The sequence below is a fragment of the Oncorhynchus gorbuscha genome, linkage group LG20 (genome assembly GCF_021184085.1).
Source record: "Oncorhynchus gorbuscha isolate QuinsamMale2020 ecotype Even-year linkage group LG20, OgorEven_v1.0, whole genome shotgun sequence".
NCBI classification, from domain to species: Eukaryota; Metazoa; Chordata; class Actinopteri; order Salmoniformes; family Salmonidae; genus Oncorhynchus; species Oncorhynchus gorbuscha.
The window spans coordinates 4,568,852-4,585,255 of record NC_060192.1 but is presented as its reverse complement, the minus strand read 5'-3'; the positions used below and the strand labels follow the sequence as shown (position 1 = coordinate 4,585,255).

The 16,404-nt window shown below is 44.2% G+C and overlaps 2 protein-coding genes across 3 annotated transcripts; both read right to left on the bottom strand.

The window, feature by feature from the left end:
- Positions 1 to 6,929: 6,929 nt before the first annotated feature.
- Positions 6,930 to 9,741, bottom strand: LOC124007004 (proteinase-activated receptor 2-like). The gene is made up of 2 exons (XM_046317237.1): positions 9,426 to 9,741; positions 6,930 to 8,927 (listed from the first exon to the last, which is right to left on the bottom strand). The coding sequence occupies exons 1-2, from the start codon at positions 9,493 to 9,495 to the stop codon at positions 7,837 to 7,839; spliced, it is 1,161 nt and encodes a 386-aa protein (XP_046173193.1). The 5' UTR covers positions 9,496 to 9,741; the 3' UTR covers positions 6,930 to 7,836.
- Positions 9,742 to 12,334: 2,593 nt separating this feature from the next.
- LOC124007145 (proteinase-activated receptor 2-like) lies at positions 12,335 to 16,336 on the bottom strand. 2 transcript variants are annotated; one of them, XM_046317479.1, is made up of 2 exons: positions 16,056 to 16,336; positions 12,335 to 14,060 (listed from the first exon to the last, which is right to left on the bottom strand). In XM_046317479.1, exon 2 carries the CDS (start codon positions 13,980 to 13,982, stop codon positions 12,987 to 12,989), a length of 996 nt encoding a protein of 331 aa, XP_046173435.1. In that variant the 5' UTR covers positions 13,983 to 14,060; positions 16,056 to 16,336; the 3' UTR covers positions 12,335 to 12,986. The 2 variants fall into 2 exon arrangements, with proteins under 2 accessions (XP_046173435.1, XP_046173434.1); XM_046317478.1 differs by having other exon boundaries at positions 12,335 to 14,065; positions 16,056 to 16,330.
- Positions 16,337 to 16,404: the final 68 nt, after the last annotated feature.

The window sequence follows — 16,404 nt, the reverse complement described above, 5'->3', positions numbered from 1 at the left end:
TTGGGGAGAGAAAAGGGGTGAAAATACAAAAAAAGACGAGTTTCAATTGTAGGTCAGTATCAATATTGTACCAGTGCTTCCTTAAATGCCTTCCCCAACAGGGGACATGTTCTGCTTTTTCTTTAACTTTTGGTTGAAAGCCTTCCAACTGTGTTAGTCCTTCAAAACGATGATTGGCATGTTTTACCCAATTGTCTTTGTGCCCCCTTTCCTTAAACCTTTGTGTAAGGTCTGTGGTCTGTTTCTGGTAAGATCAAATCAAATCATATTTCTTTTCTAGCCCTTCGTATATCAGCTGATATCTCAAAATGCTGTACAGAAACCCAGCCTAAAACCCCAAACAGCAAGCAATGCAGGTGTTGAAGCACGTTGGCGAAGAAAAACTCCCTAGAAAGGCCAAAATCTAGGAAGACACCTAGAGAGGAACCAGGCTATGAGGGGTGGCCAGTCCTCTTCTGGCTGTGCCAGGTGGAGATTATAACAGAACGTGGCCAAGATGTTCAAATGTTCATAAATTACCAGCATGGTCAAATAATAGGTCTGGGACAGGTAGCACATCTGGTGAACAGGCCAGGATTCCATATCTGCAGGCAGAACAGTTGAAACTGGAGAAGCAGCACGGCCAGGTGGACTGGGGACAGCAAGGAGTCATCATGCCAGGTAGTCCTGAGGCATGGTCCTAGGGCTCAGGTCCTCCAAGAGAGAGAAAGAAATAGAGAAAGAGATAATTAGAGAGAGCATACTTAAATTCACACAGGACACCGGATAAGACAAGAGTAGTACTCCAGATTTAGCAAACTGATCCTAGCCCCCCGACACAAACTACTGCAGCATAAATACTTGAGGCTGAGACAGGAGGGGTCAGGAGACACTGTGGCCCCATCCGATGATACCCCCGGACAGGGCCAAACAGGAAGGATATAACCCCACCCACTTTGCCAATGCACAGCCCCCACACCACTAGAGGGATATCTTCAACCATCAACTTACCATCCTGAGACAAGGCCGAGTATAGCCCACAAATATCTCCGCCACGGCACAACCCAAGGGGGGGGGGCGCCAACCCAGACAGGAAGATCACATTAGTGACTCAACCCACTCAAGTGACGCACCCCTCCTAGGGACGACATGAAAGAGCACCAGTAAGCCAGTGACTCAGACCCTGTAATAGGGTTAGAGGCAGAGAATCCCAGTGGAAAGAGGGGAACCACCGGCCAGGCAGAGACAGCAAGGGCGGTTAGTTGCTCCAGAGCCTTTCCGTTCACCTTCACACTCCTGGGCCAGACTACACTCAATCATATGACCCACTGAAGAGATGAGTCTTCAGTAAAGACTTAAAGGTTGAGACCGAGTTTGTGTCTCTCACATGGGTAGGCAGACCATTCCATGAAAATGGAGCTCTATAGGAGAAACCCCTGCCTCCAGCTGTTTGCTTAGAAATTCTAGGGACAATTAGGAGGCCTGCGTACGTGTAGGTATGTACGGCAGGACCAAATCAGAGTGATAGGTAGGAGCAAGCCCATGTAATGCTTTGTAGGTTAGCAGTAAAACCTTGAAATCAGCCCTTGCCTTGACAGGAAGTCAGTGTAGGGAGGCTAGCACTGAAGTAATATGATCAAATTGTTTGGTTCTAGTCAGGATTCTAGTTAGTTCTGTATCCGGGTAGCCGGAAGTAGTAGAGCATTGCAGTAGTCTAACCCAGAAGTAACAAAAGCATGGATACATTTTCTGCATCATTTTTGGACAGAAAGTTAATGATTTTTGCAATGTTACGTAGATGGAAAAAAGTCTTGATATGTTTGTCAAAAAAGAGATCAGGGTCCAGAGTAACGCCGAGGTCCTTCACAGTTTTATTTGAGACGACTGTACATTTACGATTAATTGTCAGATTCAACAGAAGATCTCTTTGTTTCTTGGGACCTAGAACAAGCATCTCTGTTTTGTCCGAGTTTAAAAGTAGGAAGTTTAGGGCATCCCGGGTGGCACAGTGGTTAAGGGCACTGTACTGCTGTGCCACCAGAGACTCTGGGTTCGCGCCCAGGCTCTGTCCGTGGGGCGACGCACAATTGGCCTAGCGTCATCAGGGAGGGTTTGGCCGGTAAGGATATCCTTGTCTCATCATGCACCAGTGACTCCTGTGGTGGGCCGGGCGCAATGCGCACTAACCAAGGTTGCCAGGTGCACAGTGTTTCTGACACATTGGTGCGGCTGGCTTCCAGGTTGGATGCGCGCTGTGTTAAGAAGCAGTGCGGCTTGGTTGGGTTGTGTATCAGAGGATGCATGACTTTCAACCTTCGTCTCTCCCGAGCCCGTACGGGAGTTGTAGCAATGAGACAAGATAGTAGCTACTAACAATTCCGATACCGCGAAATTGGGGAGAAAAAGGGGTAAAACAAAAAGTAGAAAGTTTGCAGCCATCCACTTCCTTATGTCTGAAACACAGGCTTCTGGCGAGGGCAATTCTGGGACTTCACCATGTTTCATTGAAATGTACAGCAGTGTGTCATCCGCATAGCAGTGAAAGTTAACATTACGTTTTCGAATGACATCCCCAAGTGGTAAAATATATGGTGAAAACAATAGTGGTCCTAAAACGGAACCTTGAGGAACACCAACGTTTACAGTTGATTTGTCAGAGGACAAGCCATTCACAGAGACAAACTGATATCTTTCCGACAGATAAGATCTAAACCAGGCCAGAACTTGTCCGTGTAGACCAATTTGGGTTTCCAATCTCTCCAAAGAAATGTGGTGATCGATGGTATCAAAAGCAGCACTAAGGTCTAGGAGCACGAGGACAGATGCAGAGCCTCGGTGTGATGCCATTAAAAGGTCATTTACCACCTTCACAAGTTCAGTCTCAGTGCTATGATGGGGTCTAAAACCAGACTGAAGCATTTTGTATACATTGTTTGTCTTCAGGAAGGAACATTTTTGAGAGGTATGGAATATTTGATATAGGCTGATAGTTTATGTTTTCTGGGTGAAGGTTTGGCTTTTTCAAGAGAGGCTTTATTACTGCCAATTTGAGTGAGTTTGGTACACATCCTGTGGATAGAGACATTTATTATGTTCAACATAGGAGGGCCAAGCACAGGAAGCAGCTCTTTCAGTAGTTTAGTTGAAATAAGGTCCAGTATGCAGCTTGAAGTTTGAGAGGCCGTGATTATTTTCATCATTGTGTCAAGAGATATAGTACTAAAACACTTGAGTGTCTCTCTTGATCCTAGGTCCTGGCAGAGTTGTGCAGACTCAGGACAACTGAGCGTTGAAGGAATACGCAGATTTAAAGAGGAGTCCGTAATTTGCTTTCTAATAATAATTATATTTTCCTCAACGAAGATCATGAATTTATTACTGCTGCTTTTTAGTAGCTTTGTGACAGTATCAAAAATACATTTTGGATTGTTCTTATTTTCCTCAATTAAGTTGGAAAAATAGGATGATTGAGCAGCAGTGAGGGCTCTTCGATACTGCACAGTACTGTCTTTCCAAGCTAGTCGGAAGACTTCCAGTTTGGTGTGGCGCCATTTCCGTTCCAATTTTCTGGAATTTTCAGAGCTCGGGTATTTTCTGTATACCAGGGAGCTAGTTTCTTATGAGAAACGTTTTTCGTTTATAGGGTATTGCGCAAGGTTAAATTGAGTTCCTCAGTTAGGTGGTTAACTGATTTTTGTCCTCTGACATCCTTGGGTAGGCAGAGAGAGTCTGGAAGGGCATCAAGGAATCTTTGTGTTGTCTGTGAATTTATAGCACGACTTTTGATGCTCCTTGGTTGGTGTCTGAGCAGATTATTTGTTGCAATTGCAAACGTAATAAAATGGTGGTATGAGGAAAAACATTAAGATCCACAACATTTATTCCATGGGACAAAACTAGGTCCAGAGTATGACTGTGACAGTGAGTAGGTCCAGAGACATGTTGGACAAAACCCACTGAGTCGATGATGGCTCCGAAAGCCTTTTGGAGTGGGTCTGTGGAATTTTCCATGTGAATATTAAAGTCACCAAAAATTAGAATATTATCTGCTATGACTACAAGGTCCGATAGGAATTCAGGGAACTCAATGAGGAACGCTGTATATGGCCCAGGAGGCCTGTAGACAGTAGCTTGAAAGTCTGCCTGCTGTCTGGCCTGCACCCTATTTCATTGTGGAGCTAGAGGAGTTAGAGCTCTGTCTATGTTAGTAGATAAGATGAGAGAACCCCTCCAGCTAGGATGGAGTCCGTCACTCCTCAGCAGACCAGGCTTGGTCCTGTTTGTGGGTGAATCCCAGAAGGAGAGCCAATTATCTACAAATTCTATCTTTTGGGATGGGCAGAAAACAGTTTTCAACCAGCGATTGAGTTGTGAGACCAGAGACAATTACTCGATGCCGACATCTTCCTAGATGATTTACACGTTGAAGCTATGTTGCACTTGGTAAGAAGCATCAGAGCTGCATATTCTTCTGATGCGACTGAATTGACTTTTAATAAGTGGACGTGGATGAAAGCTGTCACCTCTAAGGAAGGTATTCCTGTCCGTAGGTTTCCGATAGAGATCTGTAAGAGAGGGAGGTTTTATCCTCCATAACCATCACATCAAGACAACTGTTTTGTGATAGGTCATAGTTAATGGTGAAACGAAGGTGTTCATTCCTAGTATTTAGATAGGCATGGAATTCCAAAAGTTCTCCCTGGGTCCCTGTATAGATCACGAAAATGGCATCCAAAGATCTCAGAATTAGGAGAATATCGGAGAGAAAAGGGTTAAGGTTTAGATTCAGCACGGCCTGTTTTTCAAAAATTCCTAGATATAGGCTAGCATAATTAGGAGCCATAGTGCTCCCCATCGCTGTCCCTTTCGTCTGGAGGAAGAAGTCTCCTCTGAAGAGAAACTAGTTGGAGGTTAGTACCAGTTCAGCCAAGTCCACAATGCAGTTGATGCTGGGTAGAGCGTTAAGGGACGTTCAATGAGGTAGAACACGAGGGCCTCTAGGACGCCCTGGTGAGCGATGTTAGTATATAGACCGGTAACATCAAAAGTACACAGAATAGAATTTTCAGCTATACGGTCCACAGATTTCAAAAGATGAATCAAATCAAGTCTCTAGTATACGTGGGGAGGGAGTTGGCCCCAGGGTTTCACAAGATGGTCTACAAAAGGTAGAGATATTGTCTGTCAGAGATCCGTTACTACTCACAATGGGCCTGCCTGGTATAGGTGGTGTCATGCTGTTGTGAATTTTGGAGAGAGCGTATATGACAGGTGTGGTTGGGCAGTCAACTTTCATATTCTGTCTTTGTCGTTTCCACTCCATTCAAAAATAATACAGACAATTTACCATGGATCAGAGACTTGAATTGATTCGTAGGGTCCTTAGAGAGTCTTTAGTCAAATTCCTCATCACGGAGTTGTCTCAGAATGACCTTTTCATGGTCTGCTGCATTTTGTATCCCCACCGCACCTCCTTCGTTGGCAGGTTTGATAACGATACTGGAGTCATTTATGAGTTCCACAAGAGATTCTTTCTCTGCTTTGGACATATTGTAGAATACCTTGTTCTTTTTGGTAAAAATCTGCTTTTCCTCATAAAGTGGGTCTATAGTTTATAGTGCAATGGATTAACATTGGCAGGTGCATAGGGAGAAACCCCATTACAAAAAAAACTGGGTCAATCTCAAAAACGGTGGGAAAACTTTTAAACGTCTACAACTGTATCAAAGTCATTGGCCTGTGATGTTCAGACAAATGATAGTCCCTTACCTAGGGCAGATGCACATGTGGCAGTGGACAAGTTAATTACCGATTCTTGCTCTGCGTATGTTGCGGGGAGTTCAGGTGTTGCCGTCTTCCTACGTAGTCCTCTCCTGCATTTCCTTCGGGGATGCAGGGTGGGAGGGTGGACAAGACTCTCCGGCTCCGGATTGGTCACTGGAGTCAGATGTGAGGGAGTTGGTTGATCGCCACACTAGCGGCCCTTTAGGATTACGGCTGGGCTGGTGTTCACCCACCAAGCATGCTCGTGGGGCAAGTGCCAATTGGCTGTCTCCGGTCATCCCTGCAGAAACATCCCTTCTGTACCTTCTGCACCTCGTAGTCCGCAATATCACGCAGCATTCTGACACACAGATCCCTAAAGAATTTAAGCTATGAAGAGTGTATATTGTAGTGTCTAGTTATACCAGGACAGATTAGGGTGTCTGTATAAACACAGAGCTAGGGAGTGAACTGGGTGGGCTGAACATGGTCATCTCCCTCGCTCCTTATATTTTCCAGTAGACTACATTTAGTTTACGCAAACTCTACAATGCAAGACCTGTTTCCACAGCGCAACGTTGCAAAGTTTACTCTATAATTGAAATATCCTCCATCAAAATACTCCTCTCTCCAACACTCAGAAAATATATCTACCTATTAAGGGGAAGTGAGGAGTGTATCGCAGCGAACCAGTAATCAGAGGTTGTTCCTGCCTGCCCTCAAGAGGCTCCTCGAGACCAGTTATCTGTGGGGAAAATCTCTGACACCATGGAAGCATGTCCCATCTCGCTCTGAAACCCTCCCCAGCCTAGACAACCTCCGAATGACTGAGACAGAAAGACTTTGTAATAGATGAGAACCTGAAAAATCCCTGTAGTTTCACAGTTGTGCTGTTGCATTGACCTTCATTGGGGGGGGGTGCTGTTAACTGGTCCACAGAAACACCTGTCCTCAAAATAGTCAGACAAAGTCACCAGGACACATTTCACAAATTCCAACCTGTGAATGAAGACCAGAATCACAGACAATGACTCGTTGTAACGTCATTTTCCACCATGTGAGAGGAGTGAGTCAGTCTACCTACTTTCATGAGCACCAGGGCAATGGAATGTGGTAAGGATTACGCAACAGAGGCAAAGTTACACATTAAAAGAACAAGAACTATAGAAACTAGCTAACACCGTGAGTTTATTGTAGGTCAAACGTTTATTTAAGAAACAAAACAAACAAACTTAAAAACAACTTTGAATGGCTTAAAACAAATGGCAAAAAGTAAAAATGCACAGTGTTAATATGTCTGGCCTACAGCCTATATGATCTCACTGAGGCAAATACACGGTATGAAAGGCATAGAACACATGTAGATTATAGACTTAAAGACAGTTTGGCCCCACCACTGCCCCTCTAAAATATGGGTAATTTATCACCATAGTACTCAATACTTTACACCTAACTGCATGACATTTAACTTTAGCACAATGTAAAAGTCTCTAACTGGGGATTTCATCAGACATGTTGTTTCCCATGTGCTAGGCAATAACATGTCCGATATGAATCGTTGTTTGACCTCTTGATCGTCACATTAAGACAATATCTAACTAGATATTTACATCTTTCACATTTGCCCTCTAACGTCATTCATATGAAAATCACAAAAGGAGTAACAAGTCCAGGATATATATGCATATATTCAGCCATTTTCACTAGTAGTCTGTGTAAGGTGACTCAGCGTTGGCCAAAGTCCTAACTTAAAACTTACTAAAACTCTTCCGGACACACTGTTAGACAGATAAGTAATAGAGTTCCTCTTTTGGGTGGTTCGCTTACTGTGCCGAGACCCATTTTCTCCTCTTCTGGACTCCATGTCCTGGTCCTGTGAGAACGCACAGTCTGTCCCACACAATAACACACAATCATGATCCCTTTCTTGTAAATTATTCTATTTCACAACAGTTACAGGAGAGACCCTTTTTAGGTCTCTACATTTTTACAAGGCGCGTAGTCAGTTCCAGTGCATCACAGTCCACATTCATACAAGAGAGGAATCGTCTTTTCAACGACCCTCTGCCAGTGTCTGTCCAAAGTCATCCATTACTAGCAGGTACTGCTCTGTGTGTTCCCAGACTCAGACATGTAGGCCTTGCTCTTCCTGGAGTACTTCATGGAGCTGAAGGAGACCCTCATCCTCTCCACCGTCCTGCTGCTCCTACACAGCAGTGTGTTCTTCACATGGTCCCTGAAGTCCTCCGACACAAAGTAGTAGATGAAGGGATCCAGGCAGCAGTTGAGGCTGGCCAGACACAGAGTGGTGATGTAGAAGCCGTAGCCGTTGTTGACCACCCCGTCTTTGAGGAGGGAGTAGTGGACGACCAGCATGATGTTACTGGGGATGAAACACACCAGGAAGGTGACCAGCACGGTCACGATCAGCACCACGGCTTTCCGGCGGTTCTTCCCGGCGCTCCCGTCTGTCATGGCGTTCCCGAGAGCGCTCAGGAGGAGGATGTAGGCCGTGATGATTACCAGCGAGGGGACCAGGAACACGATGCCGGCCATGAGGACGAAGTAGAAGTAGGGGAGCGCTACGTCAGGGAAGGGGTCCTCCAGATCATGGATGATGTTGACGTCATGGCAGGTGGTGATGTTGGGGTCCTTGAGCTTGGCCGTGTGGTTGTACAGGTACAGAGGGGTGGTGGTGAGCCAGATGAAGGCCCAGATAGAGACGGAGACAGCGACCGCCACTTTGTTGTTCTTCCTCTGCTGAGATAGAGGATGGGCCACACCCCAGTAGCGCTGGACACTCAGACAGGTGATGAAGAGGATGGAGCAGTACATGTTCCCGTAGAAGAAGCCCACCAGGACTTTACACAACCCCTCACCATAGATCCAGTCGTTGCCGTTGAGGTGGTAGGCGATCTTCAGGGGAGTCCAGATGACAAAGAGCAGGTCGGACAGAGCCAGGTTGGCCATGTAGATGGCGGAAGGGTGCTTCTTCTTGGTCCTGAACAGGAAGACCCAGATGGCCATGGCGTTGGTGGGGAGCCCCACAACAAACACCACGATGTAGACGATGGGGAGGAACACCGTGGTCAGACTGCTCCGTAGCGTGTCTGCGGTCGCCTTGGACACTGTAACACGGTCGGCATCCTGAGGGTCAACCACCCCGATGAACCCTCGTCCTTTACCTTTTGATGAAGCACAGGAGAGAAACATCACTGACAAAGACCTATAATGTTGAACGGTTTTGGTGAACGGGTGAGCCCCAACATACAATACGTTACTGTAAGAAGAAAAAAAAAAAGCATGGCTAAACAACATACACAAATCATTAAGTTACGCAATGATTTGAATGACAGAGATTCTATATTGTCAACAACAAAAAAACAAGTACTTAAATGTCAAACATGATAAGGCAATAAGTCGATTTTCGCAGTCTTCTTAAGATCTCAAATATATAGATAGGGTCGTTCCATCTCTAGGCGACCCATACTAAACCGGTAAAAACAAACTATACAGATTCCGGGCACACGAGAAAACATTTGAATAAAGAACTGATGATACTCTGAAAAAAGGAGGTTAACCACAGGTTGGAACCGACGAGTACGCCAAGTTAAAACACAAGGTTTTTACAGGTCTACTGAAAAAAGACACGAGATAGATACTTTACAAAAGGTAAATCTTACCTTGAGACGGATTTGTTGCACACGCGCAACCGAGCAACAATAAACAGAAAAGTATCCGAGAGGAGGCCATTCTCCGTTAACTTTGTACAGAATGAATGGTCTGTGTATCTAGTCCTACCGCGATGGAACTGGTTGTTAACTTCACTCCGATGTCCAATATACCTTTCTTTCGCTAACTCTCTCTCTCTCTGCCCTAAACAGGACACACCCTAATAACCACTAGAGACTGACGGAATCAAACACTGTGCGCCCTCTCTCTGCACGCACGTCACATGGTTTCGAGTGTCTGTGAGTTTCCACCTACCTCGAGCATAGTGCTTTTATTAGGAATCAGTAAACCAATAGGAAAGATTACAATGTATGAAACACCATATTTGTATGCTGCTTACAAATCTATAGTCCTTCACTAAGCATACAAGTAGTTTCCTTTGGCGTTGACAACATCTCGAGTCTAAACAGGGAAGGTAATCACGTAGCTGAGTAGAGCGATACTTTACACGACTCTTACCTGTTTGGTCATATCTAAGGATCGCAGACTAATCGCAGTTTATTCAATGTAAATCTAATAGGGATGTATAGGGGAGACCGGGGATGGTTGTAACACTTGCAATTACTCCAATCGGGAGCGAGGTAGAATCATACTGTTCACGTGCTCAGTTTAGTATTGAAGCCTCATGTGAAAAAGTAAGTCTCTGTGATAAACTGCAGATTATATTGACAGAAATCTGATTTCGAGGTAAATGTGTTTTCGTGATGGCATATAAACTGCTTTTTAGTTCTGTTAACCAAACTTATATCAGGATTATAACCAGTCTGGGTAGATATATTTGATTCAAATTAGCTAAAGATAACATTTAGATTAAAAACATTTAAGCTATCTAATGGCTGCAAGGGTCAGGGTTAGTTGTAACAACTTGTGAGAAAACTGAATGTTTTTGGTACGTTTTATTTTACTTTCAGCATTCCTGGATAATGGAAAAGAAAGACAGACCTCTCCACACTTTGGACAAAGCGTCAAAAGCAGAGCGGGGGGGGGGCAATCAGGTCAGTTGCAAAATTGTAGCGCATATGTTACGTGACGCTGTACAGATTCTGCAAAGATGACTCTTTTGATTTCAACCCAGTTGATCTTACACCCCTTCTCAAAAGCAGGGACCAAGAAAATTGCAACAAGTGGTAGGAAGAGGAGAAAAACTGTGATTTTTGATGGACACAACCGTCAAGCAGGCACTGGAGGAAGAGCATAAAAGGCCAAGCGCTCAGAAGGCACAAGTTGTAATTGCCTAAAAAAACTCCGGGAAAGAAGCAAGTCAAGACAAACCACACTGAAACACATAAAAAAACTGTCCTGCCTAAGAAAAAAGCCAAAACAAAGCAGATTGAACCAGAAAATTCAGATTCTTCCAATGAAGAACACTTCTGCATTGTGTGCACGAGTCCAAGGAGGTCTGGGTGTTGCTGGGAAATCAAATTATGGGCCCACCAAGCCTGTACCCCAGGACAGCCATACATACCACTGTCACAACTGTGACTCTTTGATTTAGTGAACATGTCCAGCATTGTCACACACAGCCACGCACGCAAACACACAGGTTCAGGTGTTTAGTTTAGTCTTGCTGTTTGGTTGAGAACTTTAGCTGTTTGCCAAACAAAAGTAAACTGAGAAAAGCCATTTAGTTGCATGTCATATGTGAACTATGGTCTGGTTTAGTTGTATCATGTCATTATTTCACCATGCATTTGCAAACAAACCCCATTGGTCTGGTTTAATCACTCACTCATTGTATTTAAGACACCATGCATTTGCACTTTTAAATTATGTTACTTCACCCCATTGGCCTCAAATTTAAGACATTTTGCAATACAATTCACCCCATTGGTCTGGTTTAGTTGTATCACGTCACTCCATGTCACCATGCATTTGCACTTTTAAATTATGTTACAATTCACCCCATTGGTCTGGTTTAGTTGTATCACGTCACTCATTGTATTTAAGACACCATGCATTTGCACTTTTAAATTCTGTATTTAAGATCACCATTGTATTTAAGACACCATGCATTTGCACTTTTAAATTATGTTACTGGTCTGGTTTACAATTTAAGACACATTTGCACTTTTAAATTCTGTTACAATTCACCCCATTGGTCTGGTTTAGTTGTATCACGTCACTCCTTGTATTTAAGACACCATGCATTTGCAGTTGTATTTACATCTATGACCACACCAATTTGTAAAGGACAGATGTAGGTTGTTTGTAACGAGTTCTGAATACACTACCATAAACGATCGCTGAGAAACGGTGAAGGGTTACAACCATCCCAGGTTACCCATTTCTATATAAATCAGAACTATGCCGATCTGGTATTGGTTCTCCTGGGCATTGCTGCATAAACAAAGTATTCACCATTTCATGTATGCCTAGACTATGTCACTTGAGGCAATTCTTTTTAGATGTGTAATTTTTCCACATTGAAGTAAACCCATTCCACCCTTTCTTTATTCTGATTAAATAGGATTTGAGTCAACCAAGTTGAAGAGTGCCATTTCTGCAACATATCTCAGGGTGTAGGCTAAAGTCACGGACAAAACTATACCGTGCATCATAGCCGCAGGATGTAGGGGTATGAGGGTTCTGCAGCAAATCATGAAAAATCACAACAACAAAAAAGCACTGGACCTTTAAGTCCTTTATTAAACAGACCAATAGAGCTGTGCAGCACAGGCAACATAGTTCCCACCCCCAAACTGCTCCCTTCCAAGAAAATGGAAATCGCAGCGCAGCGCAGCCCACCCCCCCCATTCCAGATAATGATCAGTTCTTCTCCTTTCTATTTGTTCATGCAAGTAATCTCACCCCAGAAGGAACCAATGCTGAACGCCACTCGGCTGACTGAAAACCAAGGCCGTAGAATTTAATTTTTTAATAAAAAAATAAAGACATGACATGCTTCATCGCAACATGCAGAAAAAGAAAAATGTATACACTATATTTTTTTTTATATAAGAACAATAAATAAAACAATTTATACATGTCACCTGAGTCAATCAGATGTGCATTTACAAGGACGCATAGGTGCTACAAAGATCATCGATGCATGATTTAGGTCAAGTATGGCTCATTTAATAAAGTACAGTGCACATTACCAGAAGTGAAGGGTCAGTGCTATATGGCACTGAGAACTACGTTTACAGTTTTAGAGAGCTGCTGTGCTGGAACAAACGTAATGGACATCAGACTATTTAAATGTGGGGAATGGATCAGAAACACAGAATAATAACAATGCCACTTCACACTTAGCAATTTTGTCCTCTACATAAAACCAACAAAATCTGCACAAAACCAAAAAAAAATGTATGATGAGAGAAGGCAATGTAATAAGCACATAATATATGAAGTAGTCTCAGGCTTCGTCTCCATTGATACTGATGACAACAGATGTCAGGTGAAAGAAACATGGTAAATCGACATCAACCCGGTATTCCCTTTCACCCATCCAGTTCTTTGAAAAACATCAGTACAGCCAACTATCTCCACATGACAAACCCCCCACCCTCCCCTTAACAGGAGCTGCTCTGCGTTTTCCCAGAGTCTGAAGTGTAGGTGCTACTCTTTTTGGAGTACTTCAGAGCGTTGAACGAGACCCTCATCCTCTCCACCGTCCTCTCGCTGCGGCATCTCAGGGTGTTTTTCACATGCTGCCTGAACTCCTCTGAGATGAAGTAGTAGATGAATGGATCCAGGCAGCTGTTGAGGGCGGCCAGACACAGGGTAGAGATGTAGAAGCCGTAGCCGTTGTTCACGCCTCCGGCCAGCAGGAGGGAGTAGTGCACCAGCAGCATGATGTTACTGGGGGTGAAACAGACCAGGAACATGACCAACACCGTGATGATTAGCACCACCGCCTTGCGCCGATTCTTAGTGATGCTGGCATCTGTCATGGAGTTCCTCAGGGACTTGAGCATCAGAATGTAGGCCACCACGCACACCACGGTGGGAACTACAAATCCCAGGATTCCCATGGTCAGGAAGTAGCCTGCGGCCATGCTATTCTGGCTGGGTCGGGTGACGTCGTGGCATGTGATGATGTTGAGGTTGGTCACTGTGACCGTCTGGTCATAGAGGTAGAGAGGGGTGGTCATCAGCCAGACCCCCACCCAGACTGCGACAGAGACGCCGATGGCTACCTCGTTATTTCTCCTATTCTGGGAGAGTGGTTTGACGATGGCCCAGTAGCGCTGGACACTCAGACAGGTGATGAAGAGGATGGAGCAGTACATGTTCCCGTAGAAGAAGCCCACCAGGACTTTACACAACCCCTCACCATAGATCCAGTCGTTACCGTTGAAGTGGTAGGCGATCTTCAGGGGAGTCCAGATGACAAAGAGCAGGTCGGACAGAGCCAGGTTGGCCATGTAGATGGCGGCAGGGTGCTTCTTCTTGGTCCTGAACAGGAAGACCCAGATGGCCATGGCGTTGGTGGGGAGCCCCACAGCAAACACCACGATGTAGACGATGGGGAGGAACACCGTGGTCAGACGACTGTCCAGGACCATGTGGGCCGTCTGGGAGACCCACACTCCTTCCGGTGACTCGGTCCCCGTGAAGCCTCGGTTGATAACATCAGCATCGATCTGCTCTGAGAAAGAGAAGAGGAACAAGGCGAGTGGGAACAGGGCTATTAAGGAATTCTGACAATGGGGTTAAAAAGTATGCCATTTGAATACAATATAGACATGTGATTTAATTATCTGTCAGGTTCATGCTTCAACTATTACTTGAAATTCTAGAGCCAACATAAAGACAAATTATATGAAGTCAACTAATAAGACTCCAGGTGGTCATTTTCTCTTAAATCTTGACCGTCAAAAGTCTGTCATTAGTATGTGAGATGACATTTTGGGCGCGTTCCTCTGCCCCGAGTGTTGCTCACCCATTGCCAGATCTTACAACGCCTGGATAAGTATTCTACATATCAGCTAACCACATACAGATTGCTATAATGTCAGCCGATGACGTGGCACGCAACCATTGATTGACGCATGCAACTGCCCCGTTCAAAATAACCGCGAAACTGGGAAATTTGGGCATCTTTCTAGAGCTCCGACTTGAAGATCACTGCCGTCATGTTTGACCACGTTTTTTCCCCCCAAGTTCCCAGTTGTCTTGAAAGCACCATGTGACCATACTAATTGATGAGGGACTCATGTTACACTGGACAAAGGCCAGTCATGTCATCGGGCGAAAGCGGGGAGGGAGGAGCGCCCTTCTCAAATTGAACAGTAGGATTCCAAGGCGGTTGTCAGAACAAAAAAAAAAGAATCCATCTTACTCCATCTTCTCACACTATTGGCCACCCCATTCATCACCATATTTGGTAGTGAGTGGAAACGCCAATCAGAAGTCACAGTTATACATCCAGTGAAATATATCTCATTGTTCTGTGATACAACATCTCTTCTCCATTCAATAAAATGTTTGAATTTTCTAATTAGTTTTCATTGGGAAGGCAGAGAAAATGTTCACTTTTGCATAGGGAAACAGAATCTTACTGTGACGTCAAAATCGGGGGTGTGAACTAGGTTTCTATTCAAGCGTTGATCGACATGTTAATGGATCTATAGTATTGGAGAAAAGTTGAAAAAAAACGGACCCTCCGTTACATCTTGACGTGTCATGTCGTAACGTACAGTACGCACAAAGCAACTATTTCTGTCTTACAATCTCTCTCCACCAGCTGTAGCACTTCTATCATCCTGTAAAAACAAGAAATGGATAGTGACGGGGTAAGGGGAGATACCTAGTCATTTTTTTCACCATCATTGCGATCATCATTCTCAAAGCCGCTGTTTACTTCAAAGATCACTTTAGCACAGTCCTAAAAACCTGATTCAAATTCAACACAAACCTTCAAATAGGTATGTAATGACACATTATATAAACTCTTTATAGTGTTTTATTTACATTTAAGGCAATAAGGTGTTAAGTTGGACAGATCAAGTGAAAAAAAGCAATTGTCCCACGCGACATCTCTCCTTCTCACCATCACGCATTAGTTTTGCTTCCCCACCCGCCATTTTTTTTAAAGATCCGACGGGCTCATTGCCTGATTGAATTATGCAGAAAAGAGCAGCGTTCAGGTCATATAATTGATTCTGTTGGAAAAGGGAGAAATTGTGCTTTACAATGGTATTTACATTACGGTTCATCTGGAAGTATTACGTTTTTGGGGCGCTAAAATAAGGGCAATGGTACGGACCAAGACGATGTACGAGTTTACGTTACTCCCTTCATGTTTAATATTACACACCTAGATTCATTTTTTATTTCGGTAGCCTGCCCTGACATGAAGTTTGTTCTACAGAAAGTATTTGATTCTAGCCACAAAATTAAGGACATCTAAGGAGGGAGGGGGTGCTGGCAGGTGGGGACACCGGTTCCAAAACGAATGCAATCACCTGCAATCGGTGTCGTTCTTACAAACCTTAAGACAATAAGTATTTCACAAACGTATTCATTTAGGAATCAGAGAGGGGATCTGACTCAATATTTCTACCATAAACACATTAAAGAATATCACAACGAACAAAAACCACACCAATAACTAGACGAGGGGAAAGCTCTCTTACCAGTTTCCTGAGACATACAGTGCCCGGCACAGGCCAATAAAAATATCAGTTTCAAACAATGTGGCTTAAAACTCATGTTAACTTCCACAAAAGGATCCAGCAGCAATCTATCTGCGATGTCTGAAGAGTGTTGAATGCCGACGGCGCGTTTGTTTGTGGATTCCTTCTGTCCGCACGACGTTAAAGTGAACGAAAGAGGAAGTACCACATCCCGCCCTCACATAACAGGTGGGAAGAGAAAAAACCTGTCTCCTCAGGCTGACTGGCTCCAGTAGGATCTCGCCCTCAGACACTGATCTAAGGTCAGTTTTGGTGTTTTTACACAAAGGCTTCAAGTTGAGCGGATGGT

What these genes read in the sequence shown, in the direction of transcription:
- LOC124007004 (XM_046317237.1), bottom strand. Translation starts at nt 9,495, where the DNA reads ATGGCCTCCTCTCGGATACTTTTCTGTTTATTGTTGCTCGGTTGCGCG. An exon ending in TGCAACAAATCCGTCTCAAG is followed by an intron (nt 8,928 to 9,425) that starts GTAAGATTTACC and finishes CTTCATCAAAAG; the next exon opens with GTAAAGGACGAGGGTTCATC.
- LOC124007145 (XM_046317478.1), bottom strand. Translation starts at nt 16,131, where the DNA reads ATGAGTTTTAAGCCACATTGTTTGAAACTGATATTTTTATTGGCCTGT. An exon ending in CTGTATGTCTCAGGAAACTG is followed by an intron (nt 14,066 to 16,055) that starts GTAAGAGAGCTT and finishes TCTCTTTCTCAG; the next exon opens with AGCAGATCGATGCTGATGTT.